The following is a 26,785-nucleotide window of genomic DNA, read 5'->3' as shown; positions in this document are numbered from 1 at the left end:
CACGTCACCGTTGTGATGTTGGTTAGTTCCCTCTAGATTCCTACCCTCGGGCTTTGCTTTCGGTAGCTTGGGAGCATTCGGTACGTGGACTATTCTCGAGCTATGCGGAGAATGTGCGCACGAAGTGGGGCATGTAGTTGACCAGGTCAGGAGCGAGTATAATCAAGTTCCATGCAGCTTTGCGCTTGTCATGCAGTAACGATCCTGCGTACCCCCTTGCCACGTTTGATAATAATTAATTAATTCCGCTGTGAATTCGAAACTTAGGGCAGGTGGGGTTCCGATTAGGCTCTTATATTATTGGTGTTGTTGTTGTAATTATTAATATTCTTATTATGTTTGCTCCAGGAAACTGAATTATCGCTATGATCGCTAATTTTATGAAATGGGAGTCTGAGAAACCAGTGATGATGACATCTAATTAAAATTATTAGCGTTATCGCAAAAGTTGGTAAACTAACTGTCATCGCTTAGTCAAACGTCAAAGAGACACGTAAGGTAGTTAGGGGAAGTGCTTAGCAAGTTGATATTATGAAATGAGGATCGAGAGGGAAGATCAAATACGAGAAAGCAAGTTGGAAAGTAACATGCCTATAGGTGAACTACATCGCTAGCATTGACTGCTGAACAGCGATGACATGATCAGGATAATGGCGTAGCAGAGAATCAGAAACCGAAAGTTTGGCAACTTCAGTTGGAGCCAGGCGACCTTTCAGTTGCAATGCGGGACGCCGTGTTGAGTTTAACGCAGACTTGATACATTTTGTGTCGTTGTAATGACAGGGTTGGATTTACGTTGAGAAATCTGATAGCTGGAGCCCCAGAATACAGGTTGTTCAAGTTTAAAAGTGCGGTGCAGATTGTTTTTCCTGTTAGCGTAGTGACGATGCACCGAGAGGTGCTGTCCCAGGGGATTGTGAAATCTGAATTTCAAAGGTCTTCAGCCAGCAGTGATAGGTCGCCTCTGCGGGAAGCAGTAAAAAATTCACAGAAGCATCATGGTTTGATGGGGGGGCGCAACGTCCACAGAGGAACACCCAATTGGGTTTACGTTTTTATTGGCCTTCTTCTCCTCGTGATAACGGGGAGCTTGACCTTCCTCACTTCGTTTGTCCAAGAGAACAATCTTCACGTTGACAATATTGCGCGTTCTGCGCTCCTATCGCTCAAGATCACTGACCTGAAGGAGAAGGTGCTCAAAACAAAGACTGAATCTCAAGACATCGTACTGAAGAATACTCCAACCTCCCTACAGAATGCTCTTGCAGATCTGAAGCGTGAGAGGTTACGAAGCCTGAGCGTGTTAGCGGAGATCACGAGTGAACTTGACGGGATAGTCAAGCTGCTGACTACACATTTGAGTAAGAAGGAAGTCTTGGACATGATCGCGACGTCAGTTCGTAACAAGCCGTTGGAAAATGTCTCCAAGGATGAACAAGAGATCAAGTACGTGGCAAAAACGACCTCTTCGATTATCAGAGCGCAGTCGCAAGATGACGACTACAACGACGAAGTGGCAACGTCCTCAGATCCCTTATACGATTTCTTCATGCAGGAAGAAATCCGAACATACATTAAGGTAACTTTGTAATTTTAATAACTTTCGGACAGTAAGTGCTTGAGTTTATTTGAAGTTTATCTGAGCCCTTGCATTTACTTCCTCAAAATGGCAGGTGATGGAGAACAGAGGGGGGCTCAGGAATTTTATGGGAGTGAATTCAACATATGGTGCCATTGGCCACGCTTGCGTGACCAACAAGCCTCTCCTCGAGAAGTATATGGACTACAAAGTCGGAGGTGATTGCAGAGACGATTGGTTGATCGCGCAGCAGCTCATCATCAGAGGATGTGAACCTCTACCCCGCCGACGATGCCGAGCACGCGGCCCACAGATGCTCCGAGCGCGGCGGCCGACAAATGTATCCCTCTGGACCATACCTGCTGACGACGACTTCCGGTGGGACAGTTACTACTGCAAGAATTTCACCTGTCTCGCAGACTATAAGCACCGCAAGAAATTCTTCAAGTGCAATCCATGCTTCGACCTGCTAGGACACGAGAAGCAGCGCTGGGTGGTGCCAAATACCACAGATGCGGAATTTCTCATCGAGGACGTGCTAACCATCAAACCTGGGGAGCTTCGAATCGGTTTGGATTACAGCATGGGCACCGGCACGTTTGCTGCGCGCATGAAGGAGCATGATATCACTATTATCACCGCGACACTCAATCTGGGAGCCCCTTTCAGCGAGACTATCGCGCACCGTGGCCTGGTCCCGCTCTACATTTCAATTAACCAACGCCTGCCGTTCTTCGATAACACTCTCGACATCGTGCACACGACCCTGCTCCTTGACGGATGGATCGATCACCAGCTCCTCGACTTCGTCCTCTTCGACTTCGATCGTGTGCTGCGGCCTGGCGGACTCTTGTGGATCGACAGATTCTTCTCTGTCGAGGAAGACATCTCTCAGTACGTGCTCTACTTCAAGCGGCTTCGTTATAAGGTCCACCGATGGACCACCGTGCCCAAGACCGACAGACCTGAAAGGAATGAAGTCTACTTCTCGGCGGTTTGGGAGAAGCCTCACTCTCCCTCGAGCTAAAACGCTTCGGAATCTCGACACTTTCCTCCGACATTTTTGCAAGTCTCTAATCTACTCATCAATCTGTCGCAATTCGCGTCGTGCCACACGCCGCAAATATACTAATAGATTGTTTTTGTAGAGATCATTCGCGATGTTTTGATGTCGGACATGTTTTATGAAGTTCCAAATACACTTTCAAGTTTGTCTGCATTGAGCATATGAGATGTGGTTGTAGTAGCAGACATGGTGCTCTTTTGAATTTAGAGTGGCCGAATATACTCATCAAGAGCAGAGTTGGAAGCATGGCCATGAGTTCTCGAGCTGCCTCCAGACAATCTCCGCGGTGCTCCCTACGTATTCTATGTTCGGATCAATCCGCGAGTTTGTGGCTCTGTCGTCAAGACATCAGTACTAGGCAAACGCGTAGAGCGAATCGATCATCACCGCACCGACCCCAGAATCCGAGCGCTGTGACTTCCTTGCTATCCCTCACTCACATGTTCCGCGTAAGGCTAACCGACGCCGCAATCCTCACAATACTAAAATGAAAGTTGGATGCTTTTAGAGCAGTCTGGACAACAAAACTGTGCTGGTTATACAACGCTAGAACAATTCCAGGTTTAGAGTTTAGGGTTTTATCTAGATTGACCACCACCCATGTCTCGGTCTTCAAAGACCGAATGATGGTGCGAAAACAGATATGAACTAGTGACACAATTGTGCATCTAAGCGCATGCTTACGTGTCCCATGTTTGCATTGCGTAGTTTAGCTTTACTTACAGACCAATTCTGTGGTAATACTCATAAGTGTAAAATTCAATATGCAAGTTTCAAGATCCAATCATATAAACACTGAAACATGTTGAAAGAAAAGGAAAACAAGTAAATAAAATAAGATAAAATAAAGATGTACTCAAGTGCATCATTTAATTGCCACGTTTTGGTTGAGTTTGATTGTAATTTTCAATTGCCTTGAGACAATCACAACTCTGCCCATAATGCCGTGTGCTTTAAAGAGGATAAACATGTACAGGAATATTGTAAGAGAAAAATAACTTTGAACAGTAAGGTATGGAAATAGACAATGGAAATGGCCAATAACTTTATAGTGTGTATAATGCACCTTCAAGTTATGTGTCTTCTTAGGTGATGCGTGCGCAATTGAAGTTTGAATTTCTTTCCCAAAAATATTAAAATTAATATGTTTCCTAAAGCCATACATGACAAACACTATTTCTGTGGTACATTGAAGAACTTAATTTCCTTTTTTGTACACTTTATTACCATATATAAAAATGTATTCTTATCTAAAAATGTCTTTTATGCCATAGTCAAACAATACATGCATTTATTTTTATGACCTCGTGCATGGCTGTCTGATACTCTTTACAGCAGGATGATTGGTAACATCCTCAAACACTGAATGTTGACATTGCCTAGCAATCATTGAACCAGATATGCTCTTGGTTTCCAACATCAGGAGGACTCTACTTCTGGAGCGCTCAACTCGCAATCCCCAAATGGAAACCCTTCGCATCACGATTAACAGGCTGATAAACTATTCTGCTCTTTCCAAGCACACAACAGCAGTGCATTTACTCAGTGAGTGAAGATGTTACCTCTTTTCTACTCTCGCTGGAGAGAAAGATCATGGATCCGTTGTCGCCGCACTCCATTTCTATGGTCAAGCTCAGCATGATTGCCCAGTAGGCGGGCACATCCAGGGTCAGCTTCGCCCTCGTGCAGATCTTGCAAGAGATGGTGTTGCTAGCCACAGGTGGAGCTGACGGTGGGGGACATTTTACGAACAAATACGAGTTGGTGGCTGTGAACGCATGCATCTTGTTCTCAACTGGCTTGCTCAACTGAATGCCTATCCAATACCTCGACTACCTGGGTCTGCTCTCTGCTGCTTGGCGAATACTTGGTAACTGGTTTGGCCACACTACCTCACACATGGGTGATTACACACATCCAAGTACCTCGTCGATGGATCGTGCTCGACTGACGACTTGCCTTGCAGGGACGTTTTCCTTGGTCATCATCCTCCCCGTGGTGGCTATGAAGCGACAGTCTCTTACGTCTACTCCTGCTGATGCAATATACCAAAGGCAGGATGAGCTTCTCACGCGCCTGCAGAACTTGCAAAATGTCTAATTGGTATATCTGGCCTGTAAGACGGAGGAAACAAATGCATCCGACAGTAACGGGGCGCTGAGAATATTGGGCTCTGTGATCAGCACCACCATCGTTGGTTTCACATACATCATGGGAATAACCTTCGTGGTGATAGACCCTGACAAGCTGTTGAACCCCGCCAACGATGCGGGAGGCCACGCCATCGGCCAGCTATTCTATCAGGTGTTTATGGACCGCTACGGGAGGGGCAGGCACGGGGTGGTGTGCCTTGAGATTGTGGAGCCATCTATCTGTGCTGTATGAGCTGCATTACCAGAAACTCGAGGATAGTTCATTGACACCCGCCGCATGGCGAAGGATATAAACTGTATGACCCTCCCTGCTCGCCATCTCCCCGCTTCATCTTTTTAAAAAACTTTCAGGTAGTGAGTGCTTTTTGGAATGTACATGCACTTGAGGGATGATATGAAGGCATAAGCAAGATGATCATTGAAATGGCAATCTTATTTGTTTCGAAGAACATTTCACATTACTAATGAAGAAAAACTCCACAGGCAATGTACTCGCCAAACTCGCCAAACAGAACATGTATAGAACAAGAACTGGATAGAAGCAAGATGAGCAATAAAGGTGATGATATCTCAGGCCCAATGGTGACCTTGGAAATTATTGAATGGTTCTATTACAAGAATCCAGGTTCGGCAGTTTCTGCAGAACAGAATAAACTCATCTTGAGATTTATGAATGGCTGCTCGAAGGACATCTGCTCTCACCACATGCAAAACAACCCCAGCGTGTTTACACAACCACTTCAGTTCTCCCAACTCAATGAGCTTCTCTGTGACACGAAGCATGAGGAACGAAAATCCCAGGTTTTACCACAATGCTGGTCAGTCATAAACTCCATGGTCTGCAGTCTGTGCCCCGAGTCTTCGATCTATGAACTACAGTATTTTGAAAGAGGAGATGATCTGCACAGGGACACACAAACAATGATTCTGAGAGACGTTCACAAACAGCAGTTCAGGAAACAAGCGAGTTAATCAGAGCGAGACTACTTGGTTGATACAGTCGAATTGCACACCAAGTTGTTCAGTAATTCCGCCAAATACTTGTATACGAATATACCTTGTTAATGTCTTGTTTATATTTGGCTGAGTCTTCCTCAAAGTACTGGCCCGTGACGGTGTATAATCTGTTGACCCATCCATTGTTTCCAATCCCAACAACTGAGACTAAGTGCCGCTGCTGCTCTCCGAGTCTCTGTATAGTGTATTCTACATAGTATTTATCTGACATTCACAACTCACAAAACTTGCCGTCAATTTAAGCCCATTGTTATTCATAGAATCCAACAAAAAACCGAAATTTTTCAGTACGGAAGGCTTTTACGAAAAGAATGAAGTTAGCACAAACCTGCTCTTGATTTACAATCCACAAGCCTTGCTTTCTGGCCCGGGGGTTTCTGCCAACTCCTGTCCAAACTGTTCACCTGCACAATCATAGCCAGTTCTCAAAGTTCCGTCTTATTTCCACAAAACTATCGTTCCTATTATGTCATTCAGGGACCGTTTTCCAAACGAAGCTAAGATCTACATCACATCAATGCGACTCTAAATCGCAAACAAAAATTCTCAGTGATGATTCTCTACCAAATTCTCCGCGAAATTGTCGGCCGTGCCAAAGGATCCTAAACTCGTGAAATCTGCTCCGAGTCCTGTTATGACTATATTTACTGGCATCCGAAAACCAGTAGGTTTTAGTCAGTCCTTGATTATCAGCAAGGTAAGTATGGACATCGCTAAGATGAATAAGTAATTCTAAGTGCAGTCCTCATGAACTTCAAACCATCACACACCATTGGTAAGACCGCCATCCGCAGGATAGAAAGCCGTGACTTTCCTTTGCCCGGACGTTTTCCCTTCGCCTCTGTTCCAGGCTGGATTACAAAATGACATCGGAACCGCACAGGTTAATTCAGTGACGCAAATAATCCTGTATAAATGTTCGCAAATATGCTCTCTTATCGCCATTGTTTGCAGTAATGTGAACCTTTCCACAGTGCAACACATTACCTTGTGGCACGAGCAATGTGAATTTATCGGCTGCATCCTCGTAAGTCGTAAATTCAGTAGCAGCATCTGCATTGAACACCCACTAAGACATTACGAAAAAAAAGTTTTCAAACGAAGAATAAGTAGAGAGTATTCGCAGGTGAAGAAGGAATGTCACTGATAGGAAATATCCAAGGGATCACAAAAGGCCAATTGTTACCTGTGTCTGTGGCCGAACGAGCTGGAGGAGCAAAGCTCATGGACATGGCTAATAGAGCTTGACCGATAACCTCTCGTCTCTGCATTGTTTGACAATTGCTGGTGCTGCATCTGTCATTCCAACTCGCACTTAGTTCAATGGAGTTAAATCCTCGGGTTGCCGCTAATACGGCGTTGAGAGTCACTTGTGGTGTCTATGTGACAAACCCACAAGCCTGATGAGCAGGAATTTGTCATGAATCAATTCTAATTTCTAATTCCGCATTGCCACTGTAACAATGAGTTGAAGCCCAACTCTCGTAAAAGATGTGATGAATCCAGGCTCAGAAAAAAGAAATACTTTGATACACAACTCTATGTGAGAAACGCATTGCCAAACCATTGAGTAGAGGTATTCATGGTGCTGCAACCATCTCCACATTTATTAGACTGCAAGGGAACTAGCTTCTGACAACCGAAAAACTGCAAGCTATCACCCCAAACGTGCTTACTCTGGAACCTGCTCGCAACGCACTGCTTTGTGTTTACCGTCACGCCGGCTTGTACCTGTGAAACCCCAGAGAATAGATTTAGACCCTTTGCCTTCTGCTACGAAACACCATCGCTCACGTATGATTATTAGTGGCAAGTGGACGGATAATAAGTCCTAATTCGTAGCAGAAAATCAGAGCAATGAACGCCAGTCCTTATAACAAGTGATGAATCAATCTCAGGACTAATGAGCGCACCTCTAACAACGACTGTAGCACGAGAAGCAGATGGCGACCCAGCAATCCATTGATACGAGGAAGACAGAGACAAGGGGCATGAGGTGCGACCAACGACAGCGTCCATTGCTCCTGCAAAGCAAATTCACTAACCCACCCAACCCACCCACAGCTGCAAATACTACAACCAGCACCACCACTACCCACTATCACGGCTTGCAAACTTGTTCACAACCAAAGTGGCATTGAATTGCGGCGAATTTGCGCACAATCTTGTGATCTGCGAGTGCGCAAGCACGAGGCTCGATCGGTGGGAGTGAGGGCGAGGCAGCGCCAGGCGGACGTGATATTGCGGGTGGCCACAGATAAGCTGAGCTCGCGGAGCTCTGGCACGCGGCTGGGCAGCCATGGATTCCCCCCCTTCACCCTCACTTAACCCCCCCCCCCCTACCCTCATTAATTAGCCCTTAATTAGCCCCCCTAACATAAGAGGAATGTGTATATATATATATATACATAAGTTTGGTGAATATATACATATACATACAGAAGTTTCTACAAAATTGACCCACACATTCTAACCATCATTAAATGTAAATGTGATCTCTAGATTCATTTCTCCACTGACTGTTGGATCTGCAACTATTAAAAACCAACCACATTCATCATGAGTACCATATTCTTCTTCATAAAAGGACCTTTCTATTTAATAAAAGCACTCCACTATATCTATTTATCTATCAAGAATGTGTGTACAAATATCTTGTGCAAAAAGTATCAACAAAATATCTACTATTGGTAGTATATACTTTTATGAGTGTATTATACAAGATGTTTACTACTATGGATCTGTAGTCTTATCTTGTAGCATTGTGTGTTTTGTCCAGAGGTGGGTTTGAATGGTATGTTGGAAACTTTGTATATTTTGTTTATGGGAAGTCTTTGTTGTAAATGATACAATTAGAATTCGTATTTTGTTTTCAGTTTTGTAAAATAGATCTTGAGTTATGTGAAATGTTGTTTTGAGATTTTTATATCATTCCTTTTTTTGTGATCAAGAAAAGTTTTATTTAATGTAAAGTTTGAAATATGTCTACATGGGTTGCACATGTCATACATTCAATATTTTTTAAAACCTTTGATATTATGAACTTCACATAAGATAAAGTATACTGATTCAAGTTTATATCATGGAATTGGAGATTTTTACTTTGTGGTTCAAGAATGATTTTAATGGTCATTTTGTGATGAAGAAAAAAAAAAATAGATAATAAAAATAATAAAAAAGAAGAAGAAGAAGAAGAAGAAGAAGAAGAAGAAAATAAGTAAGAAAGAAAATGCTTCAAACATTTTTTTTCTAAAACACTTATGTATGAAGATAAATAAAATGGAATAAAAAATAAAAATAACAAATCCATCATTCAGGATGAAATACATTTTGTAAATCTTAAGCAGTGGACTGTTTCCAACAAATAATAGATTCCATTTATAAAAAAAAAAGGGAGTTAACGATGTCACTTGATGTTTCTTATATGTAAACCAATACTTTTAAGCACACAAATTTTTAAAAAAATTATAATTAGAAAAAAACTTAAAATTATTAATAATTCACTTTTTATATACAATGATCATGTCAAACAAAAATAGGAGTTACAAACCTTAACATAAATAAGTTTTGATGGACAAGTTAATCAAAATAAGAATAATACTAGTCATTTTTTTAAATATTTAGTACCACTTGTAAGGTTTAAAATAGATTGACTTGATTTTCATTCATTTATAATTCAAGATTTTAAAAGTGAATATTGGAATTGTTTTCAATAATTTTTAATTTTTCTTTTCATTTCTTTTATAAAGCAAGAAAATGATAAAATAATGTATATGATTCTAAAAGAAATCAAAATTTGATGACCATAGCATCAAGACTTTCATTTTAAGGACAAGTTTTGCAAAATGTAGCCAAGTTTTTATATTTTACACCTTTTGGAAATGACATAAGTGTTTAAAAATATTTTTCAAGTCCTCTATCTTGTAGTCAAGTCCAAAATGGTATTAAGATCTTTAAAGGCAGAAGTAGTTTAAAGGCTACTGTCTCAGAGCCACTTATGGATTTTGTTTATGTTAGTACTTTAGTAAATGCCTTCAAATACAATATGAGAGTTGCTTATTTATATAAATACTTTTTCACCAATATCTTTAATATAAACTTATATACTTGATTTAATATCATAACTTGGAATACTACTCCAAACTAGCTTTTTTTTTAAAGATTTGTTAAGTTAAAGCATGAATGCTTTTCTTTTTTCATATTAAAAATAATTGCATTTGTGCTTTGAAAAACATACCCAAGTGTCGTAATTTGTATTATGGCCAAACTTTAAATGTTGGCTTGTACTAAATCTTTGAATTAAAGCCTTAATATGTATAACATTGGAATTGTATACAAACAATGCAGTTGTTTTCTTTTTACTTTAGTGCAAATATTACAAAATATTAATATTTCTAACATACATTGGTTTTCATGACTAACTTTTGATTAACTTTTGATTAAATTATGATGTAGACAAGACTAGATTATATTTGAGACTTGTTCCAAGTACTTTGTTCTATTTTTTACAAAAATAAATCAACTACTTATTAAAAAAAGAATTCCAAAGAACATCTTGTAGAACATCTTTAGTCAATTCCTTATTATAAAGAATAATTAATTAATTTAAAACCTTAATAGATAGAGTTGGATTTAACTTATGGCTTAATATTGTCATTGCAATTAGAGTCAAGAAAAACATACATAGAAAAGTCCTCATGTTATTGGATGATGCTTGTGGGCACAATGAAACATTTGAAAAAAATGGGATTAGAGTGGTTTTTTTTTTTCTTCTAAATGTGACACCATAAAAGCAACCAATGGATATGGAAATCATTGCGATCCTAAAAAAACACTACAAGTATACTTTGATAAAGGATTTGTTAGACTCTTATGACCTACCTAATTAAATCAAACAAGCAATCAAATTTCAACCATAAAAAATAAGGCAAGGTAGTGCCAACGTTACATAAGAATGACTTGCTATATTATTGGATGTTGAAGTTATATTATAAGAGCATGGAATGAAGTATCACCAGAACCTATTTTAAATTAATATAGAAAAGCAAAAATTATTGAACAATGGGAAGAATCCAATGTCGAAACAGTAGAGGAACTAGTAGATCTTGAAGTTGATGTAATTGTTGATGACATATTTATTCAAAAATGAATTTGATGACCACAAGTTAAATATTCAATAATAGATGATAAAACCAGCATGGAATGGCAAGATGATCTCCTCAATGATGTTGAAGGGAAATTAGCAAATCATAATATGATCCAAGAAAATGAGACAATTGAGCAAGATGAGACCAATGCTTTGAGAAACATGGTTTAGCAATATCATCAATAATATGAATTTGTGGATATTGGCAAACTATTTAAACATCTTATTGAGCTAGAAGCATCCAATGAGTTGTTTGAAGGTGTTAGAGAAGCTTAACTAGATAACTTTGCCTTAAACATAGGAGATTTTTGATGATGCTTGATAAGATCATTGAAAGACATGCAAAGAAACAAAAATCATAGCCAACTACCATTGTTAGACATGTTTGGAACAAATTAAAGCAATATTAACTCAAACTACATTTCTAGTCATTTATTTTGGTAAATCAATCCAAATGGTTATTTAGTAGAGTATGTACTTGAGGCAAAGGTTATTATGGTTTATGGACATAATCACTTTCATTTACATGTTTTTTTTTATTCAAATGCATTAGGAATATTAGTCAAATTAGCTTTTCATCATCAATATTTTAACCTGAAACTCAACATAAGTAAATCACTTCTAAGACTTCAAGAGCATATCAACCTTAAACTTTAAATGCTACATACTAATTGATTTTGCAGAAGATTAATAAAAGAAATTTCCAGAGCTTTATCAGGCGTTATTTCACAGGGGTTAAAAGCTTGACAGTGAGTACCACTGAAATAGCTTGATCAATTAGCTGAAATTCGTGTGTACGATTTATTTGAATATTCCCAAATTTTCTTGCAGCTCTTGCTCCTCATAATAAGCCTTTAAAAATATATGATTCAACAATAATTAGAAGAGCGCATTGACACAATGACTTCAATCTAAGCATAGCCGTAACCATTCTATGTGCTTCGTTTGTCTCGAGCAAAACTACTAAATACATCATGAAGAACTCACATGCGAATGAACATGGGAAATGCGAATTTTAAGTTGAATTTTCCACTCGAGTCTTCACGGAATCGTATTCATTTACACCAAACTCTTCATGACCGGTCACAAGAAACATGTCGACAGGAATCCCCTTAATAACTGGATTCATACTGATACATTGATACAAGCCTCTCAGCAGCTTGCGTAGTAAAATATCAGCGATCTCATGAACTCAAAAATAAGCCCGTCTTCTCCACGCAAACGATTTCCAAAATGGGCTCCTGTTCATAGAAGTGACTATTTCAACATATCGGTTCTGCTACGACTATCCTGGCCATTTGCAAAATACAGTAAGACTTCTTCCTTTTGACAAAAAGGATCCTAATATCAAAATTTGCAAAAATAGCTCCGTATGATTGTAAACCCCTGAGTTGAATCTAATAAGAGAGATTTACACTGAGACGCGGAAACAAAAGTCAGTAGTCAGTAAAAAATCAGTCAATATTGCGGTTCCTCTTGCCAGCCAACAACCTACTGATTTGGAGACCTCTGCTGAAGGCTTCGTTGTAAAGTATTCTAGTTTGCATGGCTTGAAATCCTGGCAACCACGACAGCACAGCAACGGGAGCCATGACAATAATGCCCATGGCAAGATCGTATAGACGCGCAACGGCCACAATGGTACTCCATAGAGGGGAGTTTTCCAAAAATGGCCTCCTCAAAACAAGGCAGATTTGAATGATTCCCCAGCCTGTCGGTAAGAATGCAAGAAAGCTTGCTATGATGTCCACAAATGTGAAGTTGGTTACGACCCACAGTACGACAACTAAGGCAGTAATGATAGCGATCGCAAGGGCTTGAATAGCGCGGTACAGACCATGGTTGTTGGCAGCTAACTTCTCATTAGCATTGGAAAGGATGAAGTGGAGAAGGGCTGCAAAAAGCATGTAGCTCCATGATGCAAGGTAGACGAAGATGCTTGTGTTATTCCCTGTGATACCCAAATGGTACACGATGCCATACTGGAAAATGAAGAATCGCAAATCAAGTACGATCTCTAGTAGCTTCCCCCACAATCCCGTGGTTCGTAAATGAGCTTGCTCCTCTTCCCACCATATCTCCCAACTTTGCTCAACTTTAACGAACACATCACCCTTGAACCATATCCACTGCATGAAGTCCCCAAAATCTTCAACAGTTTTCAACCAATCAAATCCAGACGGATTAAACACAAAAGGTCCCATTACCCATGTCAGAGCTAAAAACCAGCTGGAGATGTTGACCAAAATGTATGTACCAGATGAGCTTGATACACCATACGCCAAGTAACACAGAAGCAGCAAGAGAAGCTCTATTCCTTTAACAAAATGGCTTCTGGAGTAAAGTCGATAGTTTTCAGCAAACTTTTCATGCTTAACTACAAAGCCACGACCAGTTGCTCGATACTGCACAGAAGGAAAATAATGGTAATATTGTTTATCTCCGAGGGCTTACAATAAAACTAAGACTGCAGTGACACTCAGAACTCATGATTGAAATCAGAAAAAAAAAAAAAAAAAAAAAAAAAACATCGGAGTGATTCAAATACACAACTTTGAGATGTATGTCATGATTATGCAAACGCAGATTCAAGCTGTCTATCCAAAAAATAGGATACACTGTTAGTGCAAGAAAGTGAAATCACGTGAAACATTTCAACCTACAGCATTTCCAAACTAAGAAACGAAGAAGTAAAGACAAGGTTGAGAGAAAAATCTGCAGATCCAGAATTAAGTTTCGCATATGACTAAAGAATACCTTAGCACCACCGTGAAGAAGCGTCCGACCGAAGTAGTGACAACGAGTGCCCATTGAAAAGGTGAAAAAGATGGAAGCAAGTTGAAGCTGCATGGTTATCATATTCCACAAAGCCGTAGTGAAACCGTGCTCTAATGCATCCTCCACAACCATGGGTAGAGCAGTCAGCAACCCCAACTGTACCACAAGCTGCTGGTTCAAAGTCGCTGTGAGAGCAGAATTTTCAAGGGCTGGTGAACCAGATGTTAAGGATTCCTCTATGCCGCTTAAAGCCAAGTAGACACGGCCCCAGAGAAAGGTGTAGACAGTGAGTACAACCATCATGTTGCTCACAAAGAAGCCCACCGTGGTATAATAGAAAGAGAGCATGCGAAAGAAATCTAAATGGTGACCAAGGCGATACACATCACGACTTAGAATCTGTTCACCATTCCCACTGGCCACCTTTGCCTCAAACATAGCGATTTGGTTGAGCCCAACATCCCTTCCCTTGCCAGCCTGCATGATATAACCAGATGAGTAGATATCCTAAGCAATATTTAAAAGCATCATGAATGCGAACTGATGGTAACGATCAACGTGACCTACTTCTTGTCGTGATCAAATTAAATTTTGTGGCTGGAATAACTGTTTTATGGCTTACTGAGAGCACGGTAAACATAATCTCATCGATGTAAACTATACCACTATGATCCGCAAGAAAGCCTCAGTTCCATAGTACGTAAATAACCACATTAAGGATCTAAGTACAACAAATAACTAACACTTGAGTCACAATTACCTGAATGTACTCATGGTGAGTTACATTACCACCTCTTAATGTACAATTAAATCCTGCAAAAATATCTTCACTAATATTAATAGTCCGGGATGCTTTGCTTATCCCGCCGCGAGTCAGAAACCACAAACGATCAAATACATCAGGATGACCATAATGCATTCGAATCTTCAAAGGATTGGCGAGGACACGCTGGCTGAGGGTGACAAACACTGTCTCTTGAGCGGACATGAACCAGGCCAGTGATGACACTGAACCAGTGAAGACATGCTCTCGCACACCCAAGATTGTGGGTTTTCGGGTTCCATGATACACTGTAAATTCTTGGAGCAGATTTCTCATCTTTATTGCCTCCTCGAAGTACATTTCCTGTAAAATCATTTCATGCATGAGTACTGGAAATAAGTAGTCAGATTGTTTTCCAAACGGCGAAATTCATGAGTGAAATTGTTCAGCTCAGAAGTAAACTAGAACGACAGCTGCCTAAGCCAAATAAAAAGCTGTTATGTGGAGTATCAATCATGTCTCTAATTTTCTCAAATTTCCGATTACATAAAAGTAATGCTGAGTGAATCTCCAAATGTCTTTTATGGAGGATATATCAGTTAACCGTACCTGATTCATGTCTATAGTTTGAACAGCATCACCTCTTGTAAATATAAGGGCATGATTCTGATTTTCTGGCTTCCCTTCTCCAAGCTTCAGAGGACCAGGTAATCGAATTCGATAAATCTCGACTTCCTGTTTCAAATCTGGATCATATTTCACTAAAACAGAATAATATAGTTGACGCGTTACGTACTCTCCAATATTTTCATCAAAATATGATTCAGATCTTTCATCCACATAGGCAATCCGTAGTCCTGTATGAGTCTTCATTAATCGCAGTATATCTGCTGCACGAACATCATTGGCCTTCTTTTGAGCCCCGTATATTTGACAGGTTACCACGTATGTAAACTTCATTGCAGCATTTGCAAGATCCTGTTCTAACTTGCGTTGTCGATTTAACTCTGCAACTTCAAGCTCAGAACCAATAGAACCCATAGAACCTATGGAGCGCATAGAACCTCTGCTGTTTGTGCTAGAGCCTCGTTCTAGAAGTTCCTTTATGCCAAGTAGCTCATCTTCAGTTGCTGAGTCCAGAAAGGTCTGCACTTCTAATGCCCTGCCAAAAAGGACTGTCTACTGTGAGCACGTACGAGACGAGTACTTTAAGACCCGAAGTTAGGACTCAGAAGGATATAAAAGATACAAGTGAATCTGGAAGGGCCAAGACCAACCAAAACAAAAAAAAAAAAAAAAAAAAAAAAAAAAAAAAGATCTCAAGAAATTCAAAAAATCATATGCCTTAACAGATGCAAGGAAGTGGGAGAAGATAGTGTAAAGATTGAATTATTCAACTACCAGTCATTCAACACCAGTGTAATATACCTTTTATAATACATCATTCCTCGTACAGTTCGCGCAAGTGTCTGTCCTCTAAAAGAAGCCCAAAGTCTAAGTTCAAGAGCGTCATCCTTTTCCCATAACTCACTCTCATTAAGTTCGAGCTTCTTCATCCGTTCCAGGAAATTTAACCAGTCCTCTGGAAGAATTTAAACAAACATTGTGAGGATTTAGCCATGAGAGCACTCATGCAGTTTTATTGAACTGAATCTAAAGGAGTTTTGAAGACACAAAGCCATATTGGATATGCATGGCACAGTAACCAATATCTGTGATGTTGTGATTGCAAGGTTTATAAAACATTCTCACAGTACCTGGAAAGATCCGTTGAAGGTAGAACAGAATGGTCACGCCATCCTCGTTTTCCTCTTTCAACTGATGCTTACTGAAAATAACTTCCTCATTGTAGTAAGGTGTCAAAACACTGAAAGCCAGCATTCTTTCAACCTAGAATTCATTTTCAGAACAGACGCACATAATTACTGTGGGTTATGGCTATGATATATTCTGAATACTCCAGAAAAATATTTCTACGATTGTAAGCTTTCTCATCAGTGCATACAAAGAAGGTGGAATAGTCTCGTCAAGCGCAGCAGGAGCATCAATAGTTACAATTCAGGACATGAGTATCTAGCGATTGAATCTGACAGTAGACAGATGGTCTTGGTTCCCGATGAAAACCTGTGGTGCACGCGGCATGGTCATGAACAACGAGTTACTGAAAAAAGAGATTCGTCGTCTTGCTTCTAGTCCCTTCGGAACATACAGTAAAGGGTCCCTGGTGCTTAGAGTGGTATGCAGCCTCTTTAAATTCTTAAAGAAGTGCTCGTCACCTTTATCTGGGAGTTCCACAGCGTCCATGAACAGCTCAGTCCCTTTGTTATTTTGGGGATATGAAGCGCGTGCCTTGATACTTTCCAGAAAGATGTGTGGCTGTAGTGGAAAGTCGTGTAGCAGACCTTCGTACAAGTTCTGAAGGTCTTTCACTACCTGAACAGTACAATTTAAATTAGTTCCTCGTAAAATAATTCTATCAAGGGACAAAGATTTGATTTGCACAAAATAACCACACGATAGCATGCTGAACTATAATCCAATCTCAGAACATCAGCACAGACCACAGGCATCTTCGAATTTTCAGACCAAAATATCATGACTGCAATTAACAAAATGTAGAAAACACACATCATATGTAACATCCATAAAATAATAGACAGTACGGCATCTTTAGAATGTGCTGATCAAGCAATAGTCAATAGATCACACGTCAAAGTTACCTTCTGTTTGTGCTTTTCAGCGGGACGAGTCAAAAGAAAACTAATCAATTCAACAACTCGGGCATGAATTTCCATCAGCTCTGGAAGCTTGAAAGTTTCGGTGAACCTATCCTTCCTTATCGCGAAATCTATTTCTTCAAAAATAGCTATAAAAATATGGAACTCATCAGAATCATCCTTGAGAATCTTTCTGATGACATGCTTCATGCTCTCATAGCTTTCGACCACTGCACACTTCCTATACTCATTTTTACATATTATGTTCCAAACAGATTTATCGTCTCCTCGATGGTAACGAATACTGTATAGGGCAAGCAGAATCTACAGATCACAAGAAAACCACATTGTGAGAATGATGAACTGTCTGATAACCATAAAATAAACCTCTGAATCATTAAAGAGTATTCTCCTTGGAAAAAATATTCTCCACCTGTTATGAATTGTGTGAAAATTACAAAAATACTAAGAGACTACAACGAAATATCAAAATCATGACACTATTAACGTGCCAAGAAGAGAAAAAAGTAGAAGAAACACACTTGGTTAGCCAACAAGGTTGAAGGCCATTGAAAAACGGAGACCCTCCATGCTCCTTGAGGAATTTCCATAAGCTCCACCTCTCTGCACTTACATCAACCAATTAAAACGCGAACATCAGAACATAAGTGAAGGATGAAGTTCTACATAAATAAACCAAAGAACTAAATTACTTACTCTACTAACAAAAAGATCCTGGCAACCTAACAACGGAAGAGTTGTTACTAAATAATGCGCTCATATATAATCTAGTTGTCAATGCAGAGCCCACGTTAGAAACCTGTCACTTATGAGATCCTCTTCGCGAAAGGTTTTAATAATCTCGTTCCAAACATGGGCAAAACGTCCACCTTCAATTTGACCCCATTCCATCTGTGAATAGCACAAGAAAACTCACAACTAGTTCAGTACGAACAACATGCGGTGTAGTGTAGACTCAACATTACTGATATTCATCACATCACAGAAATTAAGACTGCGCCTCCATGAGAAAGAGAGAGAACAAAAACGAAAATAAAAAAGGGAAAAAAAAAGGATAATTGTAATGAGCTAACAGCGCTCTTTCGATATGAGTTATCATTGAATAGATTATCCTACAAGCACAACAAGGTAGACTCTTGGTTCAAGATTATTCTTTTTCAGAACCAATTACATTAGAAAGGTTAAAGCAATCTAAATTTCTAAATCACCTTGTCATAAACGGATGACCACCCATATCTCAAGCTAAGCCGCTTAAGCAAGTCTTTTGCACCTGCCCACACACTAATTTACCATCCATAACCATACGTTAGAATGAAGCACTGAAGCGAGCAAGCAAGCATAAACGCTAGTAGGGGTTTCTGCTTACTCGTGTCACTTTGTGCGAGTAAGCAGGAATATGTACGAGAAAATAAGGCGAGATTAAACCACTTTAAGCATCATATCCAATATGGGGAGCAATATGATGGAAAAGAGGGTGGCGGTCGTACGTCCTCGTTACAGAGTCGTCTACTGGCATTAAACTGAATTGAAATGCACTTGGAAAGATCTGAAATCTTAGTTGGAGCTGCTCCACGTTCCGAATCTGGACAGTGATACAAATCCACTGATGAGAGATGCTCAACTGATTGTTGGCCTGCTGACTTAATACTAGATCCAGTATGCATTACTCATCAGATCGATGAAACAGATTACACAAGAAATACCAAATCACATTACATTGTAAATGAACTCGCTAGAGCGATGAAGACACAACGGTAGCCTGTAGATGTGACAGGAAGTTTCCGACAAGTTACGAAGAAAACAAACCTCCCCAAGGTGTTGAAGGAGACCAACAAAAGCTCCAATCCCAGAGGACCAGATTGAATACCATATTTGAGTATCCATGAAATAGATCTAGTCATAAAAGTGCACGTCGAGCAGTTAATGTGAGCTGATCAATCTAAGTCAAGTAACTTTTCAATATTTGCAAATCTGCGACCTCCTAAACTTCGTAAAAGAATATTTTAATTATACAGTTGTAACACAGATACGTTTGCAAATGTAAGAACCTCTGAATGAAAATCCTTTGCGAGGATCTGCAAAAGGCGGGTGATAATTTTCCGCTGCACTAATAATGAAATCCACCAATTCTAGACGGAACAGTTGCATCTTAAGTAGAAGCAACTTCTAGGTCAACATCAACTCACCATAAGAACAGGAGCCCACAGCGCAACTACAGCCGCTCGATTACCTAGAAGACAAAAGAGGACACGTCAGAGGCAGGGGTTTGACGCAGTAGAATCCAGCTCAAATGGGTAGACACTGAGATTCACATGAAGAACACGAGATGCATAATCAGAATGAGGCACTGTTGGTATCCACTGCAAAACATTAGGCAACGAAATAAGATCATGAAACTGAACTAAAATCAAAGAGGTAGAAAATTTACCATCTGGAAAAAACTCGTGCCACTTGTATCTGACGTCGGTGGCTTCAAGGATCTGTTTTGTTGGTGCAATTAAAGGTCTAATCTGTTCACATAGAAAGGTTATCAAGGCAAACAAGTTCAGTATCCATGGTAATATCTCGAAAACTTGAGTACGCCTTCCCGAAATGTACTAACGAATCAGTTACCATCAGAATGAGAAGAGGATAATCAATAATCAACAAGTTGGGTCCATAAATTCAAGCCCAATCTTACTAACAAAACAGTGGACTACCTGGAGCCAATAGCTGAAAGCGAATTTGGATGTAAGGACGCATGCCCAAAATAGGGTATACCTGCGGACGTATAATGCAAGCTAACTGAGGTTTCAACATAGCTTACATCTACAGCACATACTCAGGACAGGGCATCTGAAATCAAAAGAAATAAACAAAATAATACAAATGCTGATACTGAAGCCATAAGAAGCCCTTAATACAAAACAAATCCGCTGGCGAGACCTGAATAGTACTCACCTCACGTTGTCCATGATACCTTCACGAAGACCTCGACCAACATAACCACGTGACTGCAGCATGGCAACCAGAAGTTTAAAACCATCGTATTTGATCTCACTGAAACTGATGATGCAGGAGAAAATATCAGACAGTTTTATTGTGGTATTCTCAACGTAAGCGAAGCTATCAATCACAGGCCCTAAAAGTTTTAAACTAAATCAAAGAAAACGGCACTCACGCAAAAAAATACAGTTTTGTTTGAGGAACATGAAGGCATGAGTTGACCTACAGCTAACATAAAATGCATTTAAGATGAGGAGTTACGATTAAACCAGACATAAATTAGCACAAATTAAGCACTTAACGGAGCATGGACGGAAAACGTTGGATTCGTATTCACACGATCTACAGGAGAGCTGTAGTTGCTTACCTGAAACCACCAAGTCATGAGATGAAATACTTTCCAAGTTGAGGTCTCAACGAAATTACGCACCCATGGTACAATAAATAGTAAAATAGCTAGGACCTCCGGTACAATAAAGGCTGCAGCAATGTACAAGAACTCATACAACTTTTGGTTTGCAATTTCAGTCCAGTACTGATCGATGTTCCGCTGCCACCACATCCTTCTGCTCAAACAAAAAACATAGGCACAAAATTTCGTAATGAAAATCATTTGCAGGTTGAACATAATTAAATAGGTAAGGTCGATAATGACCAAGTTCAGAACGTATTGCTGCAAACACCACTAGGACAGACATGTTAACACCGACTTGGACTTGTACCTTGTTCACTCATTTCCAACCACTCCATCTGTGTCTGAGTTGTCAGACTCAGTTGCACCAGATAGAGGCATTCAAGATTCATTATCGGAAATAGGGATCAGCTCTAAGATGGGAACCTGTAATAGATGATGAAAAGGATGGCCCATGTAGCTGCTACCAGAAGCTTGAGAACCATGCGAACACCAATAAGTTTTGTATCTTTTGAAACCAGGCTATATTGACTCCCCACATCCAACAATCCTACATCAAAGCAATGATAATTAGTGGACATTGTCGAAACTAATGCAAATTTCTACGCAACTGGTGATTACCAACGATATTTGTTATCCAAGATTCAAGGCTCCAAGGGAACACTAGTCATGATGTATCTCGTCCACAAACTAAAAGCCGCACGGACTTCCTCACAATTCATTTTAAGTGTACAATCCAGTACATTGGTTGAGGATTGACATGGAACCCGTTCAACAAAAGTATGTTATGACCCCTCGAATGAAATATTTTGGCAGTAAATGACTCATTTGCCATAAGCTTGTGTCGAAGTCCTGAAATAAGCAGAACTTGAAAACGACGAAAAAAGGCGCGTCATTTTACTTTGATCTTCGGGTAAAGAAAATACCTTGTAAAAAGCGTAGAAGAGCCCAACTGATAAATATACTCATGAAACGTGCGAAAGGATCTGGCTTTTGCAATTCAATCCATGGAGCCCCACCGTTGTGCCACAGCAACACAACAGAAGCCTGACAAGAAAAACATATTACGAGGTTAGACAACGACAAAAAGATACACTGTAAGGATTAGAAGGTAATGCTTTCAATGCAATGGTCACCCAGCAACTTATCAGGAAGTTTCTAGGATACTGGGGACGCGAGCACATTCGAGACAAGACATCCCCGAAGTGGTTTCATAGGAAACTGTCAAAAAGTGATGATGTGCAGAAAAAAAAAGAAAAAAAAAAGAAAAAACTTTAGGAGATTAATAATCAAAAAGGATGAACATTAGTCTTATCCCCTAAAAGCAGTTGTTGATTGACGTCTCGAATTTCAAATCAGATTAGAGCTCTAGAAAATCTTACCTGCAGCATAAGAAGATAACCTATCCACAACTTATCGAAGCTCCGAAAGATATACCAGAATGACCGCTGTTCAACGAATCCAGTTTTCCCCACCTTTTCACTTTGCGGTTTCCTCCCACGGCTCTACAAGTACCAACAAGCCTATCAGAGGATTTCACTGAAATACAGACTCCGACTCGTAGGCACCAATTATTCAGAATAGGCTGAAAGCTCATAGTCAAAAGCCCGTAGCTAGCCTTAGTATATGACAACAAGAAACAACGGAACATAAGAATCAGAATTCCCAGATAAGTGCAGGAGTAAATCAGACTGCACAGTACGGAGCTTACAAGGTAACCTTTCTCTCGCCTAGGCTCAACAAGATAACTACTCTTAGTTTGCAGAGGCCATTGAAGCTGTTTGAAACAACGTGAAGTCCTGCAAACAATTGAACAAGAGTGAAACTAGTGCAAGAAATGTAAGGCAGATGGCAATGAACAGGAACACTGTGAAGCGCTGCTTCATCCAAAAGAAAGAAGGCGAAACATAGTCTAATTTAACAATGACAACAACATCAAATACTTAATTTAATACATACCAAAAATATTCATTAAGATCGTCATAGTTTCGCCATGAAGAGTGAGGGGCTGTCCCATTATTATTAGAATCCGCCTCCTGTAATTCCAAAAGACCTACTGCTTAAACTTCAGCAAAGTAACACAAATCAACAAGATTGTGCAATCAACAAGAAGTGTGTGGATGACGTTTTACACAGATAAAAGCTTGAAGAGGTTTCTTAAAAAAACTTGATTCTGTAAGCAATTTTAAGATACATTTAAAATGTCTACTAATTTCCCAGTTGAAGGGCTTCTTTGAGAAGCTGTGGAATATGGACATAGAATCTGAGTATTTGAAGTATCATCTACACAGAATTCGCAGAAAGAGAAAAAGAAACGCGTTACTCAGAAATGGAATACAAAAACCTACCAATTTCAAAATAGTATAGAGAGGAACAACAACATGATTAAGAAAACCATTAACTCCCGTGTAGGTAGGCATCACAGCAAGCACGTCATCTGCTCCAGAAAATTCTAGTAACCTATTCAGTTCGCCGAGCATCTGCAGACAAACAAAGGATCCGAAAAGAGTCGCTCAATCTTATCAGAAAACTTACCAAAATCGTTTCTAATGAGAAGGTATAGAAGTAGAAAGAAGTTCCCTAGGAAGTAAACCATCACAAATTCATAAGAAATATACGAAGATTGACGAACATTCTGCAAATATTCAGAGAGGATTATATGGGTCGCATAAGAAAGGCCTTGAAGTTTGAATCACAATTCAAGATTCACAAAGATTATGGAACTCCATGGGAGATTCCGAGCTCTCACAGTAACTCGATAGGGTTTAAAGTCTGCAAAGAAGAGAACTAGAAATAGTGCAGAATATTACGTGGTGATAGATGAAACACAAACACTCGGGCATGAATCTCAAGTTGGCTGCTTCTCCCCAAATTAGAAGGTACAAACATATATAGATCAACTCCCGTCTTTCGTCAAAATGTTCAGTATGCTTTCCATCTGGCAACCTTTTAACATTATCAACCATGAATAAGAAGTTACCTACATACATAAATAGTGATAGGAAACTTGGACGCTCCACAATTAAAAATAAGTAAAACACATTAGCTACGACATTACTAAGATTTACAGAACATGTCTTAAACAACTGAAAAGCAGTTATAAATGACTCGTACGAAGACGCGCGTTCTTTGGTTTAGGACAGGTTACAGCCACCCTTAGCAGAAGCCCATCAAAATGAGCGGGTACCTTAATAAAATTACAAGTGTATTACAACATAGAAAATTGACATACTAAAGTTAAAATCTGCTTTGATGCCTCACTTCAAGTGGTGTTTGCGTCCGATAAATTTGCACCAACTAACATAATTCTCCGTCACCTTCTTTCGGGTCTTTCTAACAATACTAGCTTCCAGCTGCAACCACCGAAGAAAATGGTGTCAGCAATTAAATACTTTTAGAATTCTAACACAGGAAAAACGCATGCATTCACAAGAAAAGGTTTTACGATGGTTTCTTCAATGCAACAAGAAAGAACGATAATCATCGTGAATACTGTCAAAAACATTCAACTAAACCGCTCAAAACCAGTGGAGGTGTAAGATATAGGGTGATACTCTTGTGTTACAATCCTTGCAACATTCTCATAATGATTCAGAAAATCTCTCTAGGCAGTATGTTATTTGCAGACAAGTTATTGAATGAACCCCGTTTGGCATGGGTGTGTTTCTCGCGGAAACTAGTCGACTCTGTAAATTAGCCACAAAGCAATGCATTGACAAAGCTTTTCAAATGCATAGGATAACACAAGAGACGGTACAAACTGTTTCAAAGGTTGGCCCAGCATGATACAACTGCATCATTCCATTCGAAAGAAGCAGGACAAGATGCTCCCGCTGATTCTTCACATTATCTGCCTGCTCACATGCTCAAAAGAGAAAACATTTGTTATTGGATGACTCAGCTGGAAAGACAGTGCAGAGACTCCACAACATTCAAAGATCTATTGCTCAGCAAGAAGTATGCACATAGCTTGATCATGAAAAAAATTCATTCTTGTCAAAGTAAAATTGGAAACTAATACTAGCAAGGAAACAAAGAGACCTAATTACAGCATGAGCAGAGTATGCACCTGGAAACCAAAGAAACTACCAAGCCAACTCAGCATGTCCATATCAGGTGTCCAGGCTACATCTGGTGGCATAGGCAAATCGTCAACCTTTTTCAAAGCCGTAATTGCTGCTTTTACCTGAACAATCCCAGAGATTCAAAAATGAGTATTATAAAAATATAAATAAATAAGAACTCAATGTCAAGATTGCTTACATTTTCCAACAATGTGTTCTTTGAAGTCATCAAAATATTCAATAAACATGATTTAGGTGAAGCATCACCACGGAATCACATCTTAAGATGGGTTTTCAAATTAAAATTCGCACAGTTCTATCAACCTTAGTGGGGTCCTACAGGCCAATCTAGATTATCGAATCTTTGTTCTGCTCAATTATACATGAACCCTGTCGAGTGGAAAATACAGGTTCCACTTACCTCAGGAAATGACATCCCCGCATGGTCAGCTGATGGATCATCCACCGGCAAGATGTTGTACACTGGATAAGCCATATCCGGGTTTTCCATCTTGGTATTGCAGACCTACCACGCTGAGAGAGGAGCCGTCAAAGTTCAACAGACAGCCCCCGCTACTTTCTGTTACTTACCACCGCAATTTGAGAATCGCCAGAAAACAAAGAACGACTTCGCTTTTGTCATGACGCTGGCTTTCGAGTTGGGTGACAATGCACAATTCAAAAAGCCCATGCTACCATTCGCACAGCAATGTCAACTCATTCCTTTCAAGTCCGCCCATGATCATGGCTGAAATTCTGCGAAATTCGCACCCTACAGGTTATTATGATCGTTGGATGAAAACCAGCGAATACTTCAAGTTGTGTGTGAGTTGCAGAACTGCAGTCGAAAATGAACCCTCAGAAACATAGTTACTGGTTCTCTTTGAACTCGCCGATATAAATTGAAATACTAAAAGTGGAGAAGTGAGAAGAAGGAGGGGTACAAATGCGTCTACAAAACATAGACTTCAAGGCGATTGGCAGCGTTAACGCGAACACTTTATGTCCCTGCTAGACAATCATCCGAACCAAACTCTCCCTAATGCACAACTTCATCATCAGGCACAAAAGTCTTTCAAGAGAAACAACTAGGACCCAGAGAAGGAAATAAGAGACGTCCAGGAAGACGACACAGGCCGGGAGCCTAAACCCATGAGTTCTAATTTACAAATCTGTAGGAAGGAGACTGATCACGAACACAACCACGTCGTCAAGCCTCCACCCTCAACTTCCGGCACCTCAGAACCACGCCACTGTACCCTGTTCCGAGACCTTATAACCGACCAACAGCATGTTTGAATTCAATCAAGACATTTCGTAGAAACAAACCTGGTCGCCAAACGGACTTGTCCTCAAATCATGAAGACAATGCTGATGAGAGAACGACGCAGAGCTTCCCGGCTACAGAATCAGATCAATACACAGTCTCAGAGCAGCGCACTTCATCAGCAAAGACATAATGATGATCGGATGCTTCATCACGAATTCGTAGGCAAGAACGAGAAGAACAAACCAACACACCGCCAACTCTTTCAAGCAGTCTTAATCAGTACATCCATATCCAATGTAGTCACGTGGAACCCTCCCGCCTACCTGCTCCACAACTCACTAACCCCCCAGCAGCAATACATTTACAAGACCTCGCCAGCAACACAGTCATAAGATCCTGGCCATAGCGAAACGGAAAACGACGACGGCACCACTCCCAAAACGGCCTCCGCCAGTTCAAACGTGAATCTTATGAAACCCTAGATCCGTCGGGGATATATCTTCACATAGTGAACATGACTAGAGAAATTCAAAATTTGGTCGCGGAGCAGTAACTCCGCAGGGTTTCTCCACTTTGCGGAGGCGAGGTCCGATGCCACCAATCTACCGATTTGCATCATGTTGAGGTGAACAGAGCGACATTTGTGCGCGATTCCGTAGAGGGAGGGGGTCTTCCAGTCTGCGTCAATGACAGCAGAGAGGGAGCCTGGAAGGACCGAGTTACCCAGTTACCGGCCGGATGAGAGTGGCTGCCTGGCAGGGCAGGGAAGGGCAATGAAGAATGTGTGTGTGTGTGGGATTCTTCCGTTGGATTC

General features: G+C 40.2%; 4 protein-coding genes across 5 annotated transcripts; 2 read left to right on the top strand and 2 right to left on the bottom strand.

Annotated features, from left to right (window-relative positions):
* The first annotated feature begins 564 nt into the window (after window positions 1-564).
* LOC112281074 (putative methyltransferase At1g29790) lies at window positions 565-2,798 on the top strand. Its single transcript, XM_024517244.3, has 2 exons — window positions 565-1,579; window positions 1,674-2,798. The coding sequence occupies exons 1-2, from the start codon at window positions 887-889 to the stop codon at window positions 2,604-2,606; spliced, it is 1,626 nt and encodes a 541-aa protein (XP_024373012.1). The 5' UTR covers window positions 565-886; the 3' UTR covers window positions 2,607-2,798.
* A 1,659-nt stretch (window positions 2,799-4,457) lies between these two features.
* On the top strand, window positions 4,458-5,030 carry LOC141045316 (amino-acid permease BAT1 homolog). The gene is made up of 2 exons (XM_073533513.1): window positions 4,458-4,699; window positions 4,793-5,030. The coding sequence occupies exons 1-2, from the start codon at window positions 4,458-4,460 to the stop codon at window positions 5,028-5,030; spliced, it is 480 nt and encodes a 159-aa protein (XP_073389614.1).
* Window positions 5,031-5,345: 315 nt separating this feature from the next.
* LOC112280943 (psbP domain-containing protein 3, chloroplastic) lies at window positions 5,346-8,079 on the bottom strand. Its single transcript, XM_024516910.3, has 9 exons — window positions 7,729-8,079; window positions 7,492-7,546; window positions 7,002-7,111; window positions 6,803-6,868; window positions 6,586-6,666; window positions 6,380-6,462; window positions 6,144-6,219; window positions 5,856-6,019; window positions 5,346-5,698 (listed from the first exon to the last, which is right to left on the bottom strand). Exons 1-9 carry the CDS (start codon window positions 7,832-7,834, stop codon window positions 5,672-5,674), a joined length of 768 nt encoding a protein of 255 aa, XP_024372678.1. The 5' UTR covers window positions 7,835-8,079; the 3' UTR covers window positions 5,346-5,671.
* A 3,895-nt stretch (window positions 8,080-11,974) lies between these two features.
* LOC112281321 (callose synthase 11) lies at window positions 11,975-26,431 on the bottom strand. 2 transcript variants are annotated; one of them, XM_024517700.3, is made up of 31 exons: window positions 26,295-26,431; window positions 26,031-26,102; window positions 25,123-25,457; window positions 24,707-24,823; window positions 24,399-24,491; window positions 23,899-23,990; window positions 23,448-23,583; window positions 22,986-23,117; window positions 22,597-22,673; window positions 22,349-22,436; window positions 22,020-22,142; window positions 21,564-21,684; window positions 21,064-21,187; window positions 20,593-20,791; window positions 20,181-20,233; window positions 19,940-20,000; window positions 19,669-19,750; window positions 19,427-19,470; window positions 19,047-19,133; window positions 18,728-18,822; window positions 18,449-18,521; window positions 18,040-18,131; window positions 17,762-17,843; window positions 17,223-17,543; window positions 16,627-16,935; window positions 16,260-16,392; window positions 15,931-16,084; window positions 15,112-15,664; window positions 14,500-14,865; window positions 13,719-14,216; window positions 11,975-13,366 (listed from the first exon to the last, which is right to left on the bottom strand). In XM_024517700.3, exons 3-31 carry the CDS (start codon window positions 25,210-25,212, stop codon window positions 12,416-12,418), a joined length of 5,346 nt encoding a protein of 1,781 aa, XP_024373468.1. In that variant the 5' UTR covers window positions 25,213-25,457; window positions 26,031-26,102; window positions 26,295-26,431; the 3' UTR covers window positions 11,975-12,415. The 2 variants fall into 2 exon arrangements, with proteins under 2 accessions (XP_024373468.1, XP_090105848.1); XM_090249722.1 differs by lacking the exon at window positions 26,295-26,431 and adding an exon at window positions 26,223-26,240.
* Between the last annotated feature and the right edge of the window lie 354 nt (window positions 26,432-26,785).

This window comes from Physcomitrium patens, chromosome 4 (genome assembly GCF_059467195.1).
Source record: "Physcomitrium patens ecotype Gransden chromosome 4, ASM5946719v1, whole genome shotgun sequence".
NCBI lineage: Eukaryota > Viridiplantae > Streptophyta > Bryopsida > Funariales > Funariaceae > Physcomitrium > Physcomitrium patens.
Note: the sequence above shows the minus strand (reverse complement) of the source record. Positions and strands in the feature narration are given on the sequence as shown.